This window comes from Thunnus thynnus, chromosome 2 (assembly GCF_963924715.1).
Source record: "Thunnus thynnus chromosome 2, fThuThy2.1, whole genome shotgun sequence".
NCBI lineage: Eukaryota > Metazoa > Chordata > Actinopteri > Scombriformes > Scombridae > Thunnus > Thunnus thynnus.
In genome coordinates, this window is record NC_089518.1 from 37,105,836 (window position 1) to 37,130,619 (window position 24,784).

Below are 24,784 nucleotides of genomic sequence, written 5' to 3' on the forward strand. Positions count from 1 at the left end.
TGGAGTGACCTAATGATTAGAGGGAGCAGTAGGACTGCAATGAGGGCCTTGAATTTTGTTGAACATAGACTGACTGTGACTCACTTTGGGTCTTAATGTTTAGAGAAGAAAAACTAGATCTACAAATGACACCTTCACAAGAAAAAAACGCATGGATGCTACATATGCAATTTCAAGTTGTGGTCTAACATAATGTATTGGGAGACAGCTTCCAATATTTTTAAGGTGGATTTACAGCTTACTTATTAAGGATTTACTTATCTTTTTTAAAATAAGCATGTGTTGCACATGTCAATATGTATGATAACAAAAAACACTGTCATGGCAGCATCTCACGAAAAAACAAATGAAGTCGTCAGCCCTCACAAATAAGTGTATATCACTTTTTTAATGATGCACAGCAGCAAAAACGGGGTTTCAGCCCTAGGCTTTCCTCAGCATTAGGATGGAACCTAGGATACAACAAACATACATTTCTATCACCATTTGATTTGATATGTAGCCCCAACACCAATATGTTGTGCATCAAGACCTAAATACAATAGCTCTTTGTAGCCTCAAGCACCCTTTAAGTGGCAGGTTCTGAAGAATGATGGCAGTGTACACACAATATATAAGAAATATCCCTCTGAAGAAGAGTGTCAGACGGATATGTTGGATAGTTGCTTGTAATTACTGTCAAATACTATTTATATACAGTAAATCTCATACATTAATTGGAAAAGTCTGTAGACAGTTGCATGTAATTACTTTCAAATAATGTTTATATGAAGTAATGATTATTGAAATTATGTTTTTGTATGCCATTTTCACATGATCCTATTTTTTGTACAGTATCAAACCAATATTTTTACCAGGAATTTACTGTAAATAGATGAGATAATCACATACAATTAAAGCCTAAAGCTCTCAAGATACCATTAATGGGTGTTAAAGGAGGATAATTTGAATATAACTTTACATAATTTTTTTGTGTTTTACATCCAGAAATTTGTGCTTTGATGGGGCAGTCTTAAGGATAAATTGGATTTAAACTTTTTTAAAACTTTTTTTTTTTACATTAAATTTAAAGTAAAAAAACAGAGAGTTGCCTTAATTTTACATTCAGTAATAGGATGTGTATTATTTGTATTTTTTACATAGAATTCAATGTAACGTAACATTCAAGACCATTAAGTAATTGAAAAATCCTGTTTAAAAAACTATAATATTCCATTTTAATTTACAGATTACAACTTTTATTTTATGGTGAATATTTTTAATAAAAATAATTTACTGTGTTTTTATGGCATTTACACTTAATGTAGAAAAAACAAAAAACTGTAAAATAATACAGTACATTTCTGTGAAATAACTTTTTTTTTTTACAGTGTGGACAGTAAAGTTTCTAACTAACTAACAATCCATGATCCAGGGAAGATAGAAACCTGCTATAAATTTTAAAACTGACAGTACTTTCTGTAGAGTAAAAATAAAGACAATAAAAATAAAGCTATCATTGTTTTCTGATGCTGAGGCAAAGTTTGTTTATATCAGTAATGTTTGTATACACAGTGAAACAAGCATCCATTTTATTATAATCAGCTAAAAAACACAAATGTTTATTTATAAGCATACATATTAAGTTTATGTTAATACTTTAACTGATAGTGTTTATATATTTCTATTGAATAAAAGAATCGAAATCATTTTAAAAAGTAGTATGTGTTGTGTTCAATTGATTATTATTACTGCAATAGTGCATAATGAGCTGGGGATTATTCATAAAGCCATCTCATTTTGCTAGAATGTGTGGTGAGCAATTAGTGATCTTTCAGTGCCATCAACTGGAATTATTGAATATTTCAGCTCAGTGAACCTTTCATCACTCCTTGACTAGCATCTACATTGTTTACAGTTTATTAAACGTAGTATAATTTGTGCTCTGGTATAATGATTGACATTGAAATGATGTATTTTCACTTCCACTTGGTGCTGACCTTGACCGACTGAAACCATTAGGTCAAATTGGGTGAAAGAAGACAGGATGTAAGACTTTTTTTATTTGTATCAATGTCTTTATTAAATTTGATTAATCCCTCTTAATTTCAAACATCATTCTCCATCATTGATACTATTTTCACTGTTAATCTTTATTTTCAATAATTCTGTCAACAGACAATCAAAAATTAAACAGACAAACAAACAAAAAAACCCTACAGTATGAACAGTTCAAGTTACACCAGGTAAGATAACAGAATTAAAAATTGAGTTGGTGTATTTGTTGAAACCCAGAATTTCTGAAATGTCATGTCAACCATAAAGCTGCTTTACATAATCAGGTAATAACAGTCAAAAACCCAATGAACACAGGTAAATATTCACTTGTAAAAAAAGAAATTGAAAAGAACTTGATCATATACAGTGTATTTATTGACAGCATCTCTAATGAGTTTTTTTTATTGTGCATAAAATCAGTCAGTAATTCCATTAAAATAAACCCATTAACATAAAAATATGTTTAATCTCCAATTTTCCCATTTTCATGTTTGAGGTAAATGATGTCCATCTTTGGTGTCCTCTGACAAACTGAATGCAAACCTCATTTGGGAACATTTGGGAATTGTTTTGCTTGATTTATGGCATAATTTTAGTTGGCATATGAGATTTGTCCATCTTCTCCTGAATCCTTGCTGAAAGCATGCCGTGATGACGTAAGTTACCACGACTCCAAATTACATAATTAATCCAAATCATAAGTGATCTGTTGATTTGGCCATTTCATGCAGAAAAGTTGCGGTAATTTACCGACATTGCAAGCTCTCGCAAATATTGCAGAGATTTCTTGAATTTGTGTTAATTATTGCAGTCGCAAAATTGCAATTTCTTGGAGGGACTGTGCAGTAGACAAATAAAAAGGCAGTTTAATTTCAGTTGAACTTTAAAACAAAAGCCCCTGGTTGTGATCAGTTAAACCTCATGAGATAAAATTATCCAGCAATTTGTTAGAGAAATGTCAAAAATTAGAAGAAATTTTGCTGGGGAAATGGGTTTTTTTTCTAGTTCCTCTTGATATTCAGCTCTGATTTTCTTGAGATGTAACACCTACATGGGGATCCACTGCACTTGGCTACCAGGATGCCCATGGTTAGTCTTTCAGCGGCAAGGGCTGGCATCTGGTACAGGTCTACAGCGATCCACCATGACATGGACTTCTCCAATCTGGACACCATAGTACTTCCCAGTAATGGTTGTCCATTGGGTCTTCCCATTTTGGTAGGTGCGTGTAAGTCGGGCTGTAAAGGGGATGTCTGCCTTGTTCCTATATCCCACCATACGGGCTCTGCAGACATGGTTAGATGGAACATTGAACTGCACAGAAACAGAGTGGGAGTTTTCCTCTGTTAAGGATGTTCCTTGTGAGAACTCCAGTGTTCTCTCAGCACTAAATGAAATTGACGTTTCAACGCCAATAATGGGTATTTTAGTGGTAAGGGAGCTTGTGACGCCCAATGTGTGGGCAAAACCTCTGTCCCACCGACGCTCCACCTGGTCTGTCTTTGAGAGTGTAACTGTTTTCACTACTGAACTGCATGCATGGTTGGTAATGGTTGAGATGCGCATGGTCTCTGGAGGATAATGGAAGATTTTCATTTTATCAGTTTTGTACTTGACATCAGAAATGACCTCACTCATCACACCCTTATTGATGGTCAGGACCTGGTACCAACTTCTGTACCAATACTCTTTACCTTTCCAGGGAAGGTAGAATGCCCCGTGCGTAGTATCCACCTTTCCGAGCCCATACTTGTTCATGCCGACGTATTTGTCGCCTCCGGAGCAGGTCCCTATTGAATTCTGGGGCACTGAACCATAGGAACCCGACATCCACTCTAGAAACTCAAAGTTATCCCTGTTCACCAGGACCTCAAACGTAGCACAACGGTACACTCGTGTTGCAAAGGGGAAGCGGCAGTAAGGACCCATTTGGGGGTTGTAGAAGCCAGCTTCACACCTGTATTTGCAGACGTAATCATAGCGATATGTGTAATGATTGTAAATTGAAACGGATCCGTTGGGTAGAGAGCCACGCCAGGTCTGCCACTCCAGGCTGGGGCTTTCAAACTTGAAGGACGTACGCAAACGTTGCCTGTTCCTCAGCTCCACAGGAGGAAGAAGAAGGGCTTCATCAGCTGTAATCGAATCGTTAGCGTTGATTTCAGGAACCCTTTCCCCTAGATCAGGGTCCAGTATTGACACTGTATAAAAGAAATTTGTACCATGTTACTACAAGTCTGTAAAATGTTCAGGGTTGTAAAACCAGCCGGGAAATTTGTAGTTTGCCAGCATTCATTCAGATCATTAGATGCTCTGTATAATACTGTTATGTACGGTCAAGCTCTTTCTAATATTAATAACACTGAACATTCCCTCTATTCTTAATTTGAGTTAATACCTTCTGGACGATATTATAGGTCACCTCTGGTTAACATAAAGATATATAAGTGTCCTTTGTACCAAATGCAGTGAATATAATGAACAAACAGCACTAGAATATGCCCAGGTAAGGGCATCTCATTAAACAACTGGATAACTGTTGCACATACAGTATATTGCTGTACTGCTGATGTTTGACCTTCTATGTGTCTTTGTTTTTATTGTCATCATTGTTTATTGTTGTTGTTTTTAATGGTGAGACAAAGGAAAACATAGTGGGACATTAAAGTTCTGTTCTATTTGATTCTATTCAATTCTGTTCTATGTTTTTTTATTATTTGATGTAATCACTTCAAAATCAAGCACAATTCTGACGATCCAAAGCAAGCAGAACATTTTGAGGCTATTCTCTCTAAACAAGACTGAGTATGCTAACATGCTGATTGGACAAACTGAAAGTTTGACTTGATGATGTCACTAGATGAAAAGTCAGAGGATCACCAAAGTTATTACATTTTATCCTGAAGGGGACATGAATGTGTGCACCAAATTTCATGCCCATCCATCAAATAGACATTTTACTCAAATGCCTGCAAAACGAATGACATTCCCATGTATTTTGTGTTTATGCTAATTAGCAAGTGTTACCATGCTAACATGCCAAACTAATGGTTAATATGGTAAAAAAAAAAATTACAATACAGCCTCATAGAGCTGCTAGAATTTCTGTAGACTCTTGTTTTCTTGTCCCAACTTAACCAAAATGAAGTATCAGTTAGGATAGTGATTCCCAACCACTGGCACTTGTACTGTGACACAGGAAGTATTTTTTTGCAGTAGCCAGAGGCTATATGGAAAGATAATAATAATAGTTATAATAATAATGAATATGTGAAATGTAAACATTTCCTGTCACCTTGTCTTGTTTTATTGTCTTGATCAGTCCTCTGCTATTTCTTTCCTTGTCTGATTTTATTTTTTATGTTTTCTTGTCATCATGTGTCCTTCCTCAATTTGGATTCTGGCAAACTGCCATGTGTTTTACACAATGTGTGGTATTTTTTATTGGTCCACATGTCCTGTACTGTAGAGTCTTGTGCATGATATTTGTTATTATGTTTGTTTGTATTAGTTAACTTCATAAGATATGTTGTTTCATTTTATTTTTTAAGATGCCCTTTAAACATTTTGCCAGAAACACAGATGAAAACTTGCCTTCAAAATTCAATCAGCCTTTTTTCTGTTGATGAATTGCATTGCCGCTGACAAATAAACTAATATAATAAACAAATAATTAACATAGCAACAAGAGAAATGCATAATCAATAATTACCATTTATTTGCTCTGTGCCATTGACAATGTCAAGAGAACTGGCTGATGACAGAGCTGGTAGGACCAGCAGCAAAAACAGCTTCATCTGGAGATCGAAACAGAACACAATTATTGTCAGTAAATCATTAAATGACCATCGGTGAAGAATTTAGCAGCTCATGTGTCAAGCTAATGAGATACTGCATACAACTGCCTTTACAGGGATAAATAAAGTTGTCTTGAATTTAATTGAATAAAGACTTTTACTATAATTAGAAAGACTATATAATGTTCCTCTGCTTCAATTTTGGTCTCAATGTGCATGGGAGAATACATTTTCAGGAAGAATCGAGGAAAAAGCTGCAACGTAATTTTAGTTTCAGGAAAAATTAGAAAGGAGTAATTGTAATTATGCATGCAGTATAAATTTTAGGTGCAAAGCCATTAAACAATATTAGATAAATAAAATTATGCCATTACAATGGTTTAACAATGGTTACCCCACACATACAGCATATACACATGTACACTGACAGGCCATACGTGGTATCAGGTGGAGTCAGTGTGCATGTTACTTTGTCATCTAAATTTATGAAAACAGTAAGGAAAGGCGGATTATAGTTGCAGAACTGGAACAAAAAAAAGACAAATTGATGAAACTGATGTCAAAATATGAAAAGGGGATGGATTAAAATTGCATTATGAAGTTAACAGTAAAACATTTGATTGCCATAACCAAAAGCATATTCAATGAATTTTAATGATCCAGAAGGATCACTCCCAATATTTCAGTCTTGGGATTTTCAGGGAAATCCCCAAAACAATGTTTATGAAAAGAAAGACTTGACTGCAAAAATACTGTAGGTATTTTGCTGATCAGCATACTTTCCATAGCATGCTCCCCTTCTGGACTTATTTTTATCAATTAGTTAGGGGTTGAGAAGTATCTACTGATAAATCTATGTTAATCTGAGAAATGTACTGCTAACTGTGGCCTTTTAATTTGATGAGTGGCAGTTAACAGATCCTAAAGCTTAATTAACTTTTGTTTTTTTCTTTCATAAAATGACTATTAAGCTCAAAATCAAATTTGGTTTCATGACACTGACCAAATTGCCTCTGATAGGCTTTCTGTCATTACTTTTAGATAATTACCATATCTACTGTCAGAGAATAAAATAATAAAATGTGGGTTTAAACTCATTTTCACACCAAATTGAATACCTTCTCAATAAAATACACTGAGGTAAAAAAATAAAACAAACAAGTACTCACCATCACATCCACCTTAACACTGTCCACCTCCTGTTGGCTCCAGGTTTATATGGCTACACACAGCAAACTGCAGTTTTACTTTGTCTGGTCTCCCACTTTGACCACCAACTTTAAACACAAACTGGACCAATGAGATGAGAGAGTGAGAATCAGAAGGAGTGTTTGTGTGTGTGTGTGTGTGCGATAGAAGGTGTGTGTGTGTGTGTGTGTGTGTGTGGGGGGGGGGGGGTTCCTGAAAAACATGATCATATATTTTAGGATTTTCCTTTACAGAAAAGGTCATTGAACACTGATAAAGAACACAAAGAGATAAGACTGTATGAGACACTAGACGCAATGCTGTCCTTTTAATTTTTAACCAGTAAGCAGTTTTGTTTTTATTACTCAGCAGTCAGCGTTTGTGTCTTTTAAATAAAAAGACGTCACTTGACAAACCATTGTTAACTTTTTACACACGTGCTCATTTTGTATTCCAACACATTTGAAATAACATGTAAATCAGACAATTTTGGAGTTTTTTGGAAGGTGTACTTTTTTACTTCTAGTCTTTGTGCTAAGCGACACCCTTGTGACTCAGACTTATAATAAATTGCTTGTTTCAATTTGCTCTAACTTAATGAGTAGATCCAGGTTTATGAGATTTGATCATTATCATAAACAATGTCCCCTAAACACCTATAAGTAAAAAGAGGAAGAAGCTGTCAGCTGTCTGAGAGAAGAGGGGAAATCTCTTTTCTGAGCACCCTCATGTTAAGTGGTTTTAGAGTAATCAGATTTTTTCAGGACATTATGACACTTCTGATGAAGTTAGGCTACCAGTTCCCCCTTAAGCTAGGCTAAACATTTCCCGGACCTCTCTCTTTAATGGATGCAAAGTGATGAAATTGTCATCCACCTTCTCATCTGACTCTGGGGAAAACAAAGAACAAGAGAATTTACCAAATGTAAATGTTGTATTTTTCCTTCAAGTGTTGCAAGCTTGGGGCTTGTAATTGGAGAGTAGCTTGTTTCACTTGAATATGTGGCAGGGAGACAAGAACAAATAAAACCTCCCTATAAGCTGCTGCATGATCAAAGCATTTATGGTAACTGTTCCTGCTTCGTTGCTTATGACCATCACTATACAAATGTAATAAAATGTAAACAAGCCTCTGTACTTCCTTCACAGAAAATCCTGTATAACTTAACATCAGGTCATAAAGATTGGACACTGATAAAGGACACAAAGAGATGATAGATTTAGGTTAATGAGATTTAATCGTTATCAAGTGATGTCACATGAGTCCGCATCGGATGGCGCTGAAGACTACGAAGAAATCTGAAAATGAAAAAAAAAAAAATGAGGGGATGTGGAGTTAGAAAGAAGTGAAGTTACTTACAACCTCCACACTTGACCAGGAGGACACAATAAAGATCAGACATTAACTATATAAAAGAATAAAGCTGGTAAGGCAGCAGTGGCAATAAAAGACATATTTTTCCTTATTACTATAAAACAAATACAGATTGAAGTCTTTGTACTTCCTCAGTGGCAATCTGCCCATTTAAACAAACAAAATTATTGTAAAAGGATCATTGCCAAATGTTGACACAAACACTGTTGGGACACTAACATATGTGCTTAATATAAATTCTTCAATAAAGGCTAGTTGGTATTTTTAATATTTAGTTTAACTTCATTAATATAAATGGAAAAGACAAAAATATGAGAAACACCTCTCAGTCTAATGCAGCACAACTCAACAGCACCATAAACTACAGCCTCTAAAATGACAGTTAAGTTGAATCAACACCTCTCTAAAAGAGTTTAAACCAAAAACCTAAAACCTAAACTGTCACCACTTCTACTTTGTGAAATGTTTTTGCAGAGCTGTTATATTACACTGCATCAATTTTAGTGTAATAACTTTATGTGCGGTGGAGGAAGTATTCAGATCCAACTAAGTAAAAGTCTTGCATTAAAAAAGTTACTTAAGTAAAAATATTTAAGTACAATGTTGAGGTACTTGTACTTTACTTGAGTATTTCCATGTGATGCTACTTTCTACATTTCAGAGGGAAATATTGTACTTTCTACTCCACTACATTTATTTGACAGCTTTAGTTACTTTTCAGATGAAGATTTGACACAATGGATAATATAACAAGCTTTTAAAATACAACACATTGTTAAAGATGAAACCAGTGGTTTCCAACCTTTTTGGCTTTTGACGTCTTACAAAAAGCAGTGTGTAGTCGGGGTCACATTTCACATGTCTATGAGTTGTTAACAGCTCCACCAAATAGTGATTTTTCCCTCTAAACTTCTCACATGCTTTCATTTCAATAAATGTTCAAATGATCCAATATTTCAGCAAAAATCAAAGATTAGAGAAAAAGTCCAAAAAACTGAAAACAGATTTGTGTATCAGAACTCTGTTTTTTCTTCTTTCCTCTCCCATTAATCATCTCACGACCCCTCAGATTTATCTGCTGACCCTTTGGAGGGGCCCGACCCCTAGGTTGGGAACCACTGGACTAAACTAGCTAACTGTATATAAAGTAGTGTAAACTAGCTCCACCTCCAGCAGCTACAACAGTAACATGCTGCTCTAACACTGATGCTTCACTATTAATAATCTAATGATGTCATATATAATAATATATCAGTCAGAGGGACAAAACCACTACTTTTACTGCAATACTTTAACTACATCAAGCTCATAATACTTATGTGCTTTTACTGCAATACTTTAACTACATCAAGCTCATAATACTTATGTACTATTACTTAAGTGGGTTTTTTCAGGCAGCACGGAGCTGTAAATGCCTTTTCGACACAAAAGCGGATTTCAGAGGAGAAAGGAGAGAACTGGAGGATGAGGTAGCTAAGCTAACAAAAATTGAAAGCTTTTTTTTAAAATTCCCACTGGTGAACACTCCTGTCCTGCAGCTGACTTTGTTGGTTAATGTATTTCATGTATATCGGCAGTGCTGTGTTTAAAAGAAAGAAATTTGTGGTCATCTATATAATGTGTGATGTTGTCAGATCTATTAATGTGCTAATGGTGCACATTATTTAGGAATTACTCTAAGTGCCTAGATAAAGACACTATTACCAACTGCTGTTATCTAAGCACTTTATCAAAACTATTATTTGCTTCCGTGTCAGCTCCTTAATCAGACACCCACTGTGGATGGATATCCAGCTGCAACAATAGGTGCTCACACCCAGTCTATCAAGTACAACACTGAGTGAGTAGGCTGTAAGTTGTGAGGGTGTGAGCCTGTTAAAATATCTGTTATGTGACTGGCCGCTGCCAGCATAGTATGTATTTAACTAACAGCAGTCAGTTTAATCTAGTCCTCCTGCCTGTCTGAAAAAAAAATCCTATTATATTATTATAATGGTCCTCTGTTTTTAGCATTGTAATTTGTGCCTGCTACATAGCCTCATATGAGCCACTTGGGAATTAATTTTATTGGGTCACTATGTCACTGAAGCCTCACATCGCCACTGTGCAATGCCTCAGCAAAAACATAAAATAATAATAGAAACTTTAACTGTCTAAAGAGCCTTATAGTGGCTTATTCACAGTATTTAGTTTTTATAATTGTTCATTTTTATGTCCATGTGTGCAAAAAATTGTGTGTAAAGGTGGATTGGTATAAAATTTTGTACATTCATTCATGATTTGCTGACAATTTATCCTCATGACTTTGATGTTTCTTTAACTTATAGTCTAACACAACCAGCAGATTGACATTTCTGGTCTAGACTGAAATGGCTCAGAAACTATTGGTTGGATTGCCGTCAGATTTGGTGCAGACATGCATGTTCCCCAGAGGACAAACTGTAATAACTTTGTTAATCCCCTGAACATAATCTATACTTTGGTTTGGAGTAAAACTGATGCAGGTTTTCTGTTTCTACAATTTAGATTGACAAACTGAAACCAAAACAGTTTAATGTCTTTTAAGATACAAACAAAAGCTCAAAGATTAGACACACCTGTTGATAAAGAGAAGTGGCTTCAAAATTGAACGATCTGCCCAACAAAAGGCGTTTCCCTCAGCGGTGTATTTATTTCTGTTATAACCTCTGACTTCCTTGATAAGTTAACAATCCCTGATGTTTATTTTACCTACCTGGCTTGATTATCAAAAGAAAAGGGGGGATATTTTCATTCATTACCATTTAAAAGTAATGTATCTGGAACATACAGAACTATTTACAAATGGATTTAATCTTTGATGACGTTCAACCATTCTCTGCCTCATGTTCAAGAGATTAAACACACAGAGCTCAGCACCGACAGATTATCTTCATCTCGTTTTTTATTTATCTGTTATTTAACCAGGAAGTCTCTTTAGATGTATAGTCTCTTTCTCAAGGGAGACCTGTCACACAGTTACAGAATGTTGGGCCTTGGCTACAGGTTTGGCTATCACACTGAGCACATGGCATGCAGACAATATGGCTGACAAAGAGAACCACAGACACAAAAGGCCAGACCATGTGGTGTCTTAAAAGCACATGTGTTGCCAGAAGCAAAGTGTGCAAAGTTAGGTTTTGAAACTCTTAACTGTTTGGTTCTCTGTTCCACTTCATGTAGGCTAAAGGTGCCAGGTTAGGAAGAGGTTAGTTGCATGCAAGGCCTAGTTCCTGGATGTAACATGTGTATGGCTATTCAATAGCTTAACAATGGAAATGCATCACAACAATAAAACTCAGTGAACAACGTTAAATCAAAAACAGTACATGTACATCTACAAAGTTAACAGTCTATACTTAGCCATACTATGCTATGCTATATTTTACTAGGCTATGCACGGTTGTTACCAAGTCTTTGGAGAAAGAGATGCTTTGTGGCGTGCTGCTTCTTATGCTTTTATGGATGAGTCAGACTGAGAAGAGTTTTGCTCCAAGGCTGAAGGATGCAGGCTTTGCTGGGTAGTTGGTGCTCCAGTCATGTAGGTCAGAGGGCCCAGATCACTCCTTTGTGCAGTCCTTACAGAGTTAGCGGCAAGCTAACTCTACTTTGTGGCTCGTGTGCTTGTTAAATCAGCCAGCAGACTTGTGTGGTAGCTGCTGGCACTAGATAACTTAGTTATTTTAGCAGAGAGCTGCTCCTGCAGCAGCCGTGAGGGGAAAGTTTATTTCAATCACTGCTTTTATGGGCCTTCTTATGGATATTTTTAATGATACTTGTAAATGTTTTTCTTCTGTTTGAATAATTAGTCATTCTTTGTTTTTTGTTTTGTTGTTGTTGTTTTTTTGTCCCTTTCCCCTTTCAAGTGTCTTCTGACACCTGTCAGGCCGTCATTGTAAATAAGAAACTGTTGTTAATGTCTTTTAAAATAAAGGTAAAATAAAAATAAATAAATGTAAAATAATGACCTGCAGGTCTCCAAAACTCCAGAACATTTGGTTTTCCTGCAGACATCTGTCCATATAAATCTAATTTTTTTAACTTAATAAATTAAACCATATTTCTTATTTACATGCTTTCAGAAACCAGTCTGCTATCAAAAGCTGAGAATAATTATATGTTATAAATAATAATTTACCCTTTACTTACCAGGCCGAACTATGTAATTTCCCCTTTTACCTGATAAAAAAGAGAGCTAAATCTTATCTGGACACAAATAAACCCATCCATCTTATGATATCTGCTGTCACACCAGTGGACCAGTTAATGTTTACTGGTTAATTTAAGTGCCAAGACAAAGTAAAACTGTTTGTTCAATGACTCAACAATGAAGCAGCTACAGTATATAAACCTGGAGGTGACTGGAGGTGTATCAGGTGTATCAGGTGATGGACACTATAATGGTGGGTACTTTTTATTGTTTTTTGTGTTGTAATTAGTCAAATTGTGAATCTGTATCACTGAGAATTATTCATGCTACCTGGAGTTTTCTTTCTGATATCAACTTATAATTTTCCTAAATTTTAATCATTATTTTAGTTCTTCTTTCTCCTCCAAATATAATTTACCATGTTCAGAGAGTCCAGGTTTAATCTGTTGATGACTTAACATTTGAGATTCTGAATTCTTCACCAAACTTGTATTTAAAGATTGTTTGAACACTGTATTATAACCTTCTGTGTTTAATCTCCAGATGAAGCTGTCAGTGTTGTTCCTGCTGGCTCTGCAGACTCCGTCCTCAGCCAATCCTCTGGACATCAAGAACAACACAGAGCACAGAAATGGTAAACACAAACAGATAATTTTAGAGAATGGGCAAAAAGACTCAAGCAGACATGTTTATCATAAAGCATGTGCGGGAACGTGGTTCTGTGTATAGCTTCACTACACTGTAAATTTCTCAAAGAACAGTATGAAGTCCCCAACAATGCAGTCTCAATCTACAATGGATATGTAGCACAACAAGCTGCTTTACACAGAACTACTCTCTGGACACTGAAAACGTGATCACTGATATTAGTCTTTGGAGCCGTTTCTAAACAAACTAATGTGACCAAAACCTTCATGATGCATCCATTGCAGCAGTGTGGCACACTGACATGTTTTTAACAACGGAGGTCTACAGCACGGAGGAATAAGATACAAAATATGTTTATATATGTTTAAAATATTCTATAAAATTATCTTACCATGTTAAGAAATTCTTTACAAAATGCTGGAACTGTAACCATACCAAGAGCTAAACATTTAAACCTTGGCTCATGTCCTAGCTTCCCACCAAATTTTATTGAATTTAGTTTACAAATTTGTTAAGAACTGACCTGGAAACGTAAGCTTTCCCAGATGAATGGAGACATTAAGTACTAACTAGGAGAATATTTTACTTCTGATTCTAACGAATTAATGTGTTTTAAAGTGCTCTCATCCTGGAATGCATGAAGAATCCTCATTTTAAAGGTAAACGTTGTCCTGGTTCTTGTATTAAAGCAAACATTGTTCTTGTTTCTTTTCCCTTCCTTTTATCCAGTCTCCTTAATGAATCCACTTCTAGATGGTGGGCCTGAAATCACCGCTAATGGATCGATGCCAAGAGATCTGCCGCTACTCAGAGTTGCTGAGTTAACACAGGAGAGGCAGGTTCAGTCGTCCTCCATCACTGCTGACGTCGGCACCATCCTGGAATGGGTGACATGGAACAACTCTCTCCCCAACAATTCCATCTCAATCTACAATCGATATGTTGATCGCATTGACTATGTCTGCAAATACATGTGTAACGCTGGCTTTTATAACCCCAGCATGGGCCCTTATTGCCACTATCCCAGTGCAAAAAAAGCATATTTTGGTTCCCCCTTTGAGATCCTGGTGAACAAAGACAACTTTGAGATCCTGCAGTGGAAGGATGATTCCCACGGTTCAGTGCCCCAGAATTCAGTCAGAACCTGTCCTGGGGAGGACACATATGTAGGGAAGAACAAATATGGACTTGGGAAGGTGGTTACTCAGGATAAAGCTTTCTACCTGCCTTGGAAGGAAAAAGAGTATTCATACAGCCACTACCAGGTCCTGACCTTCGATCAGAATGTAAACAGCCAGCATATCTATGATGTCAGGTACAACACTGATGAGTCAAATATCTTAAAGTATCCTCCAGAGATCATTCAAGAAACATCCATCAGCAACTATGAGTGCCTCCCAGTTGTGAAAACAGATACCCTCTCAAAGACATATCAGGTGGCGCACAGCTGGGACATCACCTCTTCCATCACATTTGGTGTTGAAACTACCATCACGGCCGGTATTCCCTTATTATTCTCTGAAGACATCGAGGTCAGCACCGAGGCGACATTCCAGTTCTCCCGGGAAAACACGGTGACGGAGGCCATCACTGATTCTGTCTCTGTGGAGCTCACTGCTCCACCAAACCACGCCTGCATGGTTAATATGGTGCAGTATAAGTACAAAGCTGACATCCCGTTCACAGCGCGCCTCAGACGCACATACGGTAATGGAGAGATCCACACGATGTCCATCTCAGGGACGTACAACAGCGTTCAGATTAGAGAAGTCCAGGCCGTGGTGGACCGATGTGAACCTCTAGAGAATACCCAGCCTTGTCCATAAAAGTCAAGAATTGCGAAATCCATCCAGGACAGAGTTTTTCTGTGATTATTGCAGCCAAAAATTCTTGATTTTGCAGCAGCTCATCTCAGAAAATTTGATAGAATGTGCAATGTTTTATGTGCTTTTACTGCATAAAAATTGTGGGAATTGGGAAAAATTGCAAGCAAAGGAAAACAATGCAATTTTTTAAATACTACCAACAAAGAATCATATGTAATCACTTCCTTTGATAAAAAGCATGCTTATAATTTACCAAAATTGCAAATATTGTGGATGTTTCTTGATATTGTGTTAATTATTGCGATTGCAGAATTGCAGTTTCCTGGAGGGACTGTATAATGCTTGTTAGATTCTATGCACTTGCAGTGTTTTTAGCAGCTAATTTGGACATTGCACATCGAGTTTTTCACATCTAGATCTTGTTCTTACTGAGTTTGAATACACTTATTGTAAGCCACGTTGGACTCCAGTAAAATGAATGTAATGAATATGCCTTTTTATTTCATGCCTTAGTAATAACTGGTTTTGTACATAATAAAATCACGTGGAATTTTAAAGTCCCTCTCCATTAAAAAGGTGTTTTGCTTATTGTTACTCCACTTGGATGTTGTTCTCTTCCCTGTGCAGTTTGTTTTCATATTCATCTGCTGAAGTTTCTCTGTGCTCACTTTAAATCTTATATAAGTTTAATATGTGCACTACATGTCTGAACATGATTATGTGACATCACAAAGAAAATTGTGGTCCATTATGCAACTTACACAAGTGTGATGTGGAAACTTGCAGCTTCCAGTGCACAAACGCTGACAATGAACTTAAATTGTGTCTCAATTCAATACTACATACTAATTGTATACAGTATAATCTTTGATAAATTGCTTTGCAGTTATTATACAAAAAATGTGCATTTCAACCATCAACCAAACTACCAATTAAGAATGTGAACTCGCAATTAAACTTAATGAAGAGACAGCAAAATGTGATTTTTGTCTTTTGACATGCTCTGGAGGTATTTCACCGACATCCACAATTAGTTTGATTTTTTCCATTTCCTTTGAGCAGTGTACATCAACAGCACACTCAAAGCTTTTTTTCTTCCTAAACATACTGACAGTTTTTCAAGGGTGGCTGTAGCTCAGGAAGTAGAGCGGGTCGTCCATTAATCAGAGGGTCAGTGGTATAAATCGTTATATTTTATCATGCTTTATTTTTACTTTAAAATCATCAGAAATCATGTTTGTTGATGCTGTGTCCCTACTGCTTGTTTTCTTGTATTATACTGTTTTTAACGCTGCTGAAGCCACACACAACGTGGGCAATAAACTTTCTAACTAACTAACAATCCATGATCCAGGGAAGATTGAAACCTGCTATATATGTGAAACTGACTGACAGTGGAGTAAAAATAAAGAAAATTTAAAAAATTATTGTTTTCTGATGCTGAGGCAGAGTTTGTTTACATCAGTAATGTTTGTATACACAGTGAAACAAGCATGCATTTTTATTGTAAACAGAGAAATCTGAGAAAACACAAATGATGCCTGGGAAGACCATGGGATTGTCTCTGTAAAGCATCTTTACATTGATGGAACATTTTCATCAGTTAATTTGTGTATTCAATTTACCGCTTTGTCAGATACTTACAAATCCATAACATGATTTGCAAACACTTCCTTGGTTTCCCCACTTTTACTCCTTCTACCTTGGTTGACACCATTTTTAACATTAATCCTCACCTTAAAGGTACCATTTCAAAGCTGTATAACACTCTCTTAATGCACCGATCTTCAGCCTCTGATAAATTACACATTACTTTACATTACTTTACACTTTACATTACTTGGTCACTCTCAGCCATCACATCTGCTAATATCCACCCTCACCTTTAGTTGGCCTGTTTGATGTTCTACCCACCACTGACCATCCACTGCCATCATACTTCACTGAAGCTTTTCTCACATTACTAGTGAGGCGTGTTATTCGGACTTGATTGAGCAACCACCTGTACTGCACCAACGTCCTGCCCCTTCTGAGTTCAGCTTTCCCCATGCTAGTAGCACACAGTATGTCTAGTATGTTATTGTTTCCAAAATGTCTTGTAGTTTGGAAGTTTTTTTATGTTTTGTTTTTGTAATTTTTTATTATTTATTTAATCATTATTTTCTATTATTATTGTCGACATTACCCTCATGTCTCAGTATCATCACTATCTCTGTTAATGTTTACCCCACCTTACAGAATGTTTTTTTTTTGTTTTTTTTTTAACTTGGTCATGTATACAAGGGTTTATGTTTATGTATGTGTGTGAAAATCTTTATTGAAAATTTAATAAATAAATCAGATATTAAAAAAGAAACACAAATGATTATTTATAAGCATACATATAAAGTTCATGTTAATATTTTAATTGATAGTATTTATATATTTCTATGTATTAAATTCAATAAAATGTAATCAAAATAATTTTAAAAAGCAGTGTGTTGAATTGAGTATTGTTACTGCAATAGTGCATAATGAGCTGGGGACTATTCATTAAGTCATCTCATTTTGCTACAATTTGTGGTGAGTAATTAGTGATCTTTCAGTGCCATCTGCTGGATTTATTGGGTATTTCAGCTCAATGAACCTTTCATCACTCCTTGACTAGCATCTACATTGTGTACAGTTTATTAAACATAGTATAGTTTGTGCTCTGGTATAATGATTGACATTGAAATGATCAGATTACACATATTTTCAAACACTAGCAACAACAACTGACTCCAAAGAGACTCATCAGTTATGTGTTTTAATAAATATGATCTAAAAATTACTTACTGTGCCTTAAAAGATCAAGGTACTGTATTATGCTCAATATGTTATTACTACACTATGTGGGCTGGGGACTACAGTAGTCACAATGACATCTCATTTGCTACTACGTGTGGTGCAATCGGTGATCTTTCAGTCAGTTCTTTAGAATAAATTTGACTGAACAGCATTATCATCTCTTTAAAAGAAACCCTGCACTTGTTCAATCCCATCATAACCCATAAAGACATCTACTTGCCCAATAAATGCAGCTGCATTTCATGTGGATGGTCCAATGTTAATACTGAACTCACAATCAGGTGAAAAAGTATAAAGAAAATGTGTAAAGTATATTAAAAATTGCACTGAGTTTGTTGAGGTGTAATTGTGTGATTTGTAAGTCAGCACAGACACAGCAGGTAGGTGAGTGACACTTTATTATACTTTTTTTTAAACATGTGTGTTTTTAAAGCAGTGAATACATAGTAAAACATCGCCATGCCCCATTTATCTTAATTTGTTTCATACAACTACCATACTGCTATTTATGTCCATGACTCATGTATCAGTAAAATGATAAATGTTCATTTTTCATGCATTTTATTTCTTGCCCAGAATCAAATTGTGGAAAGGAACAAGAATGAAGAGAAAATAAAAAAAATACAAGACAACTGTAAAGCCTAACTAAATCTGTTAAGGCACAAAAACAAGTTTCTATTCAGATTTTAAATAGAATTTCATAGGAATTTAACATAAATTATGTCAGATCGCCTTTTCTATTATTCTTTCACACACAAGGCGTGGCATCAGGGATGGGTTCGCAGCGGTTCACCACGGCCTCGATTTCTCCAACATCGATGCTGTCGTATGTCCCTGAGATGGATGTCCAACGGGTCTCTCCATTGTCATAAGTGCGTTGGATGCGTGCTGTGAAAGGGATGTCTATCTTGTACTTATGTCCCACCATCATGATACTGCAGGAGTGGTTTGGTGGGACATTTTGCTCCACAGAAACTGAGTGGGTTGTCTCCTCTATCACAGTGGTTCCTTTGGAGAAGTACTCTGTTGTCTCAGTGCTAAACTCAATACTACCTCCAGTGCCAATGAATGGGATTTCGGCGGTGATGCCACTTATAAAACCCAACGTGGTGGCAGAGCCAATGTCCCAACTTTTCTCTACCTGGTTTGTCTTTGAGAGAGTAACAGTTTTCTCAACTGACTCACACGCATTGTTGGTATTGGTGGACATGCGCATGGCCTCTGGAGGATACTGTTTGGCTTCAATCCCATTTTTTTTATATGTAACCTCAGTGATGTGCTGGCTTTTAATGTCCTTTTTGGTGGTCAAGACCTTGTAGTACTTGTACCAATACTCATCTCCTTCCCAGGGAAGGAGGAAGGCCTCAAGCTGAGGAACGACCTTCCCAAGTCCGTACTCATTCTTCCCCACATAAACATTCACCCCAGAGCAGGTCCTAACTGAATACATGGGCACTGAACCTGAGGAGTCCCCTATCCACTCTAGGATCTCAAAGTGATCTTTGTTCACCAGGATATCAAATGGATAGCCAAGTAGCTCTCTTCCTGAGAGGCTGTAGTGACAGTAAAGCCCTTTGCTGGGGTTATAGAAGCCGGCCGAACACCCATACTTGCAGACGTAGTCATAGCGACTAACATAATCGTTGTAAATTGAAACAGCTCCATTAGGGATGGAGCCACTCCAGGGCTGCCATTCAAGGTTGGTGCTTTCAAAAATGAAGGAGGAAGATTGATTCTGGCTTTTCTCAAACTCAGGAGGGGTCAGATGAGCCAACATTGATCCATTAGCAGTGATTTTTGGAATCCTGTCCTCTAGGTCTGGGTTCAGTGCAGGAACTATTTCTTAAAAACGGAAAAGGGACAGAGAGACAATCACATCAAATGTATTCATACTGCAAATTTTCAAAAATGTTAAATCATGTTAAATCTTTAGCTAAATGAGAAATTTTTCATGATGTGGGTGATCTTGGGTCTCATTTATAAATCAGTGCATAGGATCTATACTCAAAGTGTGCGTGCACACAAAAGCCAAAAATAGCGTGCACCACCCAAAAAATCAGATTTATAAAACCGTGTGTACACACAAATGCGAGCATCTTTCCCTTTATAAATCACAGTCCACCTGGAAACGTGGATCAGCCTCATATTCTGCCCTCTACACACCCACATTCAACCATAAATGGTCAATGCAAAAGCCTTCATGAATATTAATATGCATGTGTTTTTTTGCATGTGACCAATCAGTCTCTCTGTCTTAAGAAGCTTGACCAATCAGTGTTGAGAGTCAACGCATCAGACTTTGAGTTGAGACATGAAATGGATCATATCTTTTAAAATTGAAAGGTGTTTATAGAATAGTTATGACTCACTGGCACAAACACAAATAACACTGCTGGCTTGAATGTTTATGATAAAGTGAATCTATAATTAATAACGGTGTTTTACAGGTCTCCCTAAAAAATCCATCAGACAGCTGCAGCTGATTCAGAACGTTGCTGCTCGAGTCCTCACTAAGACCAAGAAAGTGGATCATATCAGTCCAGTTCTCAGATCTTTACACTGGCTTCCTGTCTGTCAAAGGATTGATTTTAAGATATTGCTGTTGGTTTATAAAGCACTGAATGGTTTAGGGCCAAAATACATCTCTGATCTGCTGCTACATTATGAACCATCCAGACCTCTCAGGTGGTCTGGGACAGGTCTGCTTTCTGTCCCCTGAGTAAAAATTAAACATGGAGAAGCAGCTTTCAGTTTTTATGCTCCACATATCTGGAACAAACTCCCAGAAAACTGTTGATCTGCTGCAACTCTCAGTTCTTTTAAATCATAGCTTTCTATTTGCCTTTTATTAAACCACATCGAGGGTTAATATTTTACACTGCACTGTAACTTTTATTCTCTTGTTTTATCTGTCTTATTTCCTTTTTAGCTTCTTTCTTTTTATTTCCAAATTTAACACTTTTTAATTGTTTTTATATGTCTTTTTACTGGTGTTGCTTTTATATTGTTTTAATGCCGTTTATGCTCTATGTAAAGCACTTTGAATTGTCTTGTTGTTGAAATGTGCTATACAAATAAACTTGCCTTGCCTAATGTGTTATACGGAGCGAAATTAAATGTGTGAGAAGATTATTATACAATATTATTATTACTATATATACTATATCAATCACATTCACCGATCAAGTTTGTTTTTATAGATGGGTGTATGACTCTTTCAAGCCCTGTTTTGTGCATACACAACAGTTATATATGAGACCCCTAGTCTTTTGAAAACCAAGGAGCACGGATCCAATTCTAACAACCTAAACCATTAAGAAATTTGTAGTAGTGAACTCTCTCAATATTGTTTATATATATGTTATTATTTTTCATCTTGATGCTGTTTTTTACACATTGTTACTCAAACACTTTTTGGCAAGCATTTCCATTACAAACTTTTTCCTTCCCTGTCTTAATGAAACCTAAGAGAAGCAAACATACACAAGGGACATAATACCAGTTTCTATTTACTTTTTTGGTGCTCTGAACTCTTCTTTATGATATCCTGAAGACTGGCCGAGGACAGAGCCGGCAGGGCCAGCAGCAACAACACTGACAGCTTCATCTGGAGATAAAACACAGAACAAAATTATTATGGTATCTTGGTGGTCTTGTGGTTTATAGGCATACAATGTAACCACAGCATCCCTGGTTTGAGCTTGACTGTACCTCTCTCTCTCCTTATCTCAACTGTAACAACTTGTATCCAATAACGGCAAATTGCCAAAAATATTAATAAAAAAAACAAACAGGTAAAAGTTATTGCATGCCTTGATTGGCATTAGGACACACAATGAGAACTGTCATGAGAATGAGAAAGTTTGTCAAAGAGTAAAATATAACATTTTCAAACTGACTCCAGAGTGAGTGAAAGAAATTGTTTATTGACCTTATTCAGTCATTTTACAATCACTATATAATTCATAACCTAATCTATTTACTAAAATGTTCACAGTAGCTTTTATAGTCCAGCATCTGCATTGCTCACATTTTTACCTTTAAAACCAAATTGCAATAACACTTATTAAAACTGAGATTAAAATGCAAAGGCATGTACTCACCATGATGCTCGTGCTCACTTAGTCCATCTGAAGTCACCTCCAAGTTTATATACTGTAGCTGCTTTATGGCTGAGTCATAAAACACATGTACTTTCACCTCCACTTGGCTCTGACCTTCATCAACTTAAACTATCAGGAACAAGTGGGGTGAAAGGATATAAGACTTGTTTTTGTTTGTATCAGTGTCTTTATCAGATTTGATTAATCCCTCTTAATTCCCAGCATCATTCTCCATCATGGATACTGTTTTCACCATTGATCTTTATTTTCAATTATTCTGTCAACAGACAATTGAGGGAAAAAAACTACAGTATGAACAGTACAGGTTACACCTTGTAACATTACAGAGTTAAAGACTGAGTTGGTGTATAGGTCAGATTGGGTCCCTTTCACATGCTTTGTGTTTTTTTAAAATAATTTTTTAAATATATTTTTTCTACGTTTTTCTACATTTTGTCTATTTATTCTAAGAATTCTAAATATCTAACAGGGTTATTTAGCTCTTAATTGAAATTATAATTAAAATTATGATTAAAATTAGCTTGACATGCTAATTGCCCTTTCTACATTTGCTTTATATGGTTGTATATATTGTTGTTTTTTCTATGATTTTTATCTATGCCCTTTTGTCTATACTTATTAATCGGTTTCTATAGAGTCATATAGCTCTTAATCTTTTTTCCCTTTTTTATTCTATGAGTCCTTAGTATAGACAAATCCTTGTTTTGAGATCTCTCAGGGATTTCCTTACTTACCCGGTATTTGGAGCCCTCTATGTACATTATTGGTCTCTTGTGTAAAAAATATTTTGGGTTGTTTCAGCATAGATGTATTTTATTTTCTCTTTAGATGTTTTATTTTTCTCTTTAGATGTTTAATGGATCGTACACATATACTGCAGATTGTTTCTTTGTTGTGTTTTCGGCAACTGTTATTTCTGCTCATGTGCATTTTCATGTATTTATTGATTTGCATTTGCATTTGATTCTCTACGCTGATGACGGCTTAACGCTGACACACCTTCTTTGATAAAATGGCCAGATAAAAATAAAGTTCACAGATTGTTAATCTATTAAAGAAAATAAAATCCTGTCCTTTTATTGGACCAATAAAGAAATTAAGTTGACTTTGTCCTTTGATAAAATAAGGCTTGGTAAAGTAATGTTCAGCAGTTATTAATCTTGTTGGATCTGGATGAAAAACAGCTTGTTATTAGTAATAATTAATAATTATTGGAGATCATTTCTAAGGACATGAGAGGACACTGACAGGGCCGTCCTCTCGCTCTGTCGGTTTGATGGCAGCTGATCCTTGACTGGCATTGCGGAGAAAACAGCAAAGTCGACTCACTTAAAGATGAAGTCCTTCGTCTCGGCGGAGAAATCTTTTCTCCCTTCTACAGGCAAATTGAGAGCATTGGGTTGCAGCAGCGGTCTGTCTCTCAGATCCGGTGATTGTATTTGGGTGAACGTGGGGAGAAGTGTCAGCTCGTCCAGCGAGGGGAGGCTCTTCAAACTCACATGCACGTGCACAGGGTTATCTCCTTTAGTAAACTGGCTCATGGATGATTTATCTGCTTGGCTTCCTAATGAGTGTCCTCATCATCAAGCCACAAAACACTTCAATTTAATTTAGTGCACCACCTGAATTAAACTGTATCAAAACATAAAAGTTTAAAACAAATACAAATCTTTGTAAGTACTGTTGATAAAAGCAAGCTCTCTGAACCACTGAATAGGTTCTGGATCACCATTGTCTATTAACCCTGCAAGGCCCACTGTTGCAATATTACAACAATCACTTTTAGCTATCCTAAAAAAAAAATCTGTAAATGTTTTTTTTAAAGACCACATTCACATAGTCAATGGGTCCTATTGTTTATCCTTGCAATGCTATTGGATAGTAAATGTGTTTATAGGTCCAGGCCATGAACTCCATTGTATTAAGAAAGACAGTCCATTTACAGTATCAGGGGTTCGAGCAAAGTTCAGCAGAAAGGGAGCCAGTCCTGCTTTCCACAAAACTGTAAAACACAGAGAATCACACTTAAATGCAAAGGTTATACACTAAATGATCATTTTTATTTTTCCTCTACAATTTCTATTAAGACTCAGTCTGCCAATCGTTGCAGTGCATCGTTTTTAAATGGTTGTCTGTGGACTTTAAGGTCTATCACCAATAAGTCTTTTATTGTCAATGATTTTATTTCTTCAAATGATTTAGATTTTATCTTTCTGGTTGAAACTTGGGCAGATATCAATGTCCCTCTCATTGAAGCAAGTCCCCCCAGATATACATTTTGGAATAGTCCTAGGTTAACTGGACGAGGGGGGAGACTTGCTGTCATTTATAAAGCTAACCACAAATGTACACCAACTGCCATTGGCAATTTTATCTCGTTTGAGTTATTCTCATTCACCACTTCCCACCATACAATCTTTTCTGGGTTGTTATATCGCCCTCCTAACTCAAAGGGCAACTTTCTTTCGGAATTTGGTCACTTGCTATCAATATCTACCACTAACTATGAGAAAGTCATTTTATTGGGAGACTTAAATATTCACATTTATAACCAAAGTGACAAACGTGCATCTGAATTCCTTGATCTCATCAGTACTTTTGACTGCATTCAGCATGTCTCTGGCTCTACTCATCAACATGGTCATACCCTTGACCTAATTATTACTTATGGCATTAATCCACTAAATATACAGACCTTAAACAAGCTTGTTTCTGACCATGCAGCTATCCTTTTTAATATCCCATTTATGCCTACGGTTTTGAACGCTAGAGGACCTTGTTATTTTAGACCC

At 36.2% G+C, this 24,784-nt stretch overlaps 3 protein-coding genes across 3 annotated transcripts; 1 reads left to right on the top strand and 2 right to left on the bottom strand.

Annotated features, from left to right (window-relative positions):
- Window positions 1–2,081: 2,081 nt before the first annotated feature.
- Window positions 2,082–7,145, bottom strand: LOC137172605 (natterin-3-like). Its single transcript, XM_067577113.1, has 3 exons — window positions 7,004–7,145; window positions 5,750–5,834; window positions 2,082–4,238 (listed from the first exon to the last, which is right to left on the bottom strand). The coding sequence occupies exons 1-3, from the start codon at window positions 7,004–7,006 to the stop codon at window positions 3,136–3,138; spliced, it is 1,191 nt and encodes a 396-aa protein (XP_067433214.1). The 5' UTR covers window positions 7,007–7,145; the 3' UTR covers window positions 2,082–3,135.
- A 6,836-nt stretch (window positions 7,146–13,981) lies between these two features.
- On the top strand, window positions 13,982–15,540 carry LOC137172613 (natterin-3-like). Its single transcript, XM_067577127.1, has one exon. The coding sequence runs from the start codon at window positions 13,999–14,001 to the stop codon at window positions 15,037–15,039; it is 1,041 nt and encodes a 346-aa protein (XP_067433228.1). The 5' UTR covers window positions 13,982–13,998; the 3' UTR covers window positions 15,040–15,540.
- A 3,076-nt stretch (window positions 15,541–18,616) lies between these two features.
- On the bottom strand, window positions 18,617–22,753 carry LOC137171807 (natterin-3-like). Its single transcript, XM_067575943.1, has 3 exons — window positions 22,727–22,753; window positions 21,382–21,475; window positions 18,617–19,710 (listed from the first exon to the last, which is right to left on the bottom strand). The coding sequence occupies exons 1-3, from the start codon at window positions 22,751–22,753 to the stop codon at window positions 18,617–18,619; spliced, it is 1,215 nt and encodes a 404-aa protein (XP_067432044.1).
- Window positions 22,754–24,784: the final 2,031 nt, after the last annotated feature.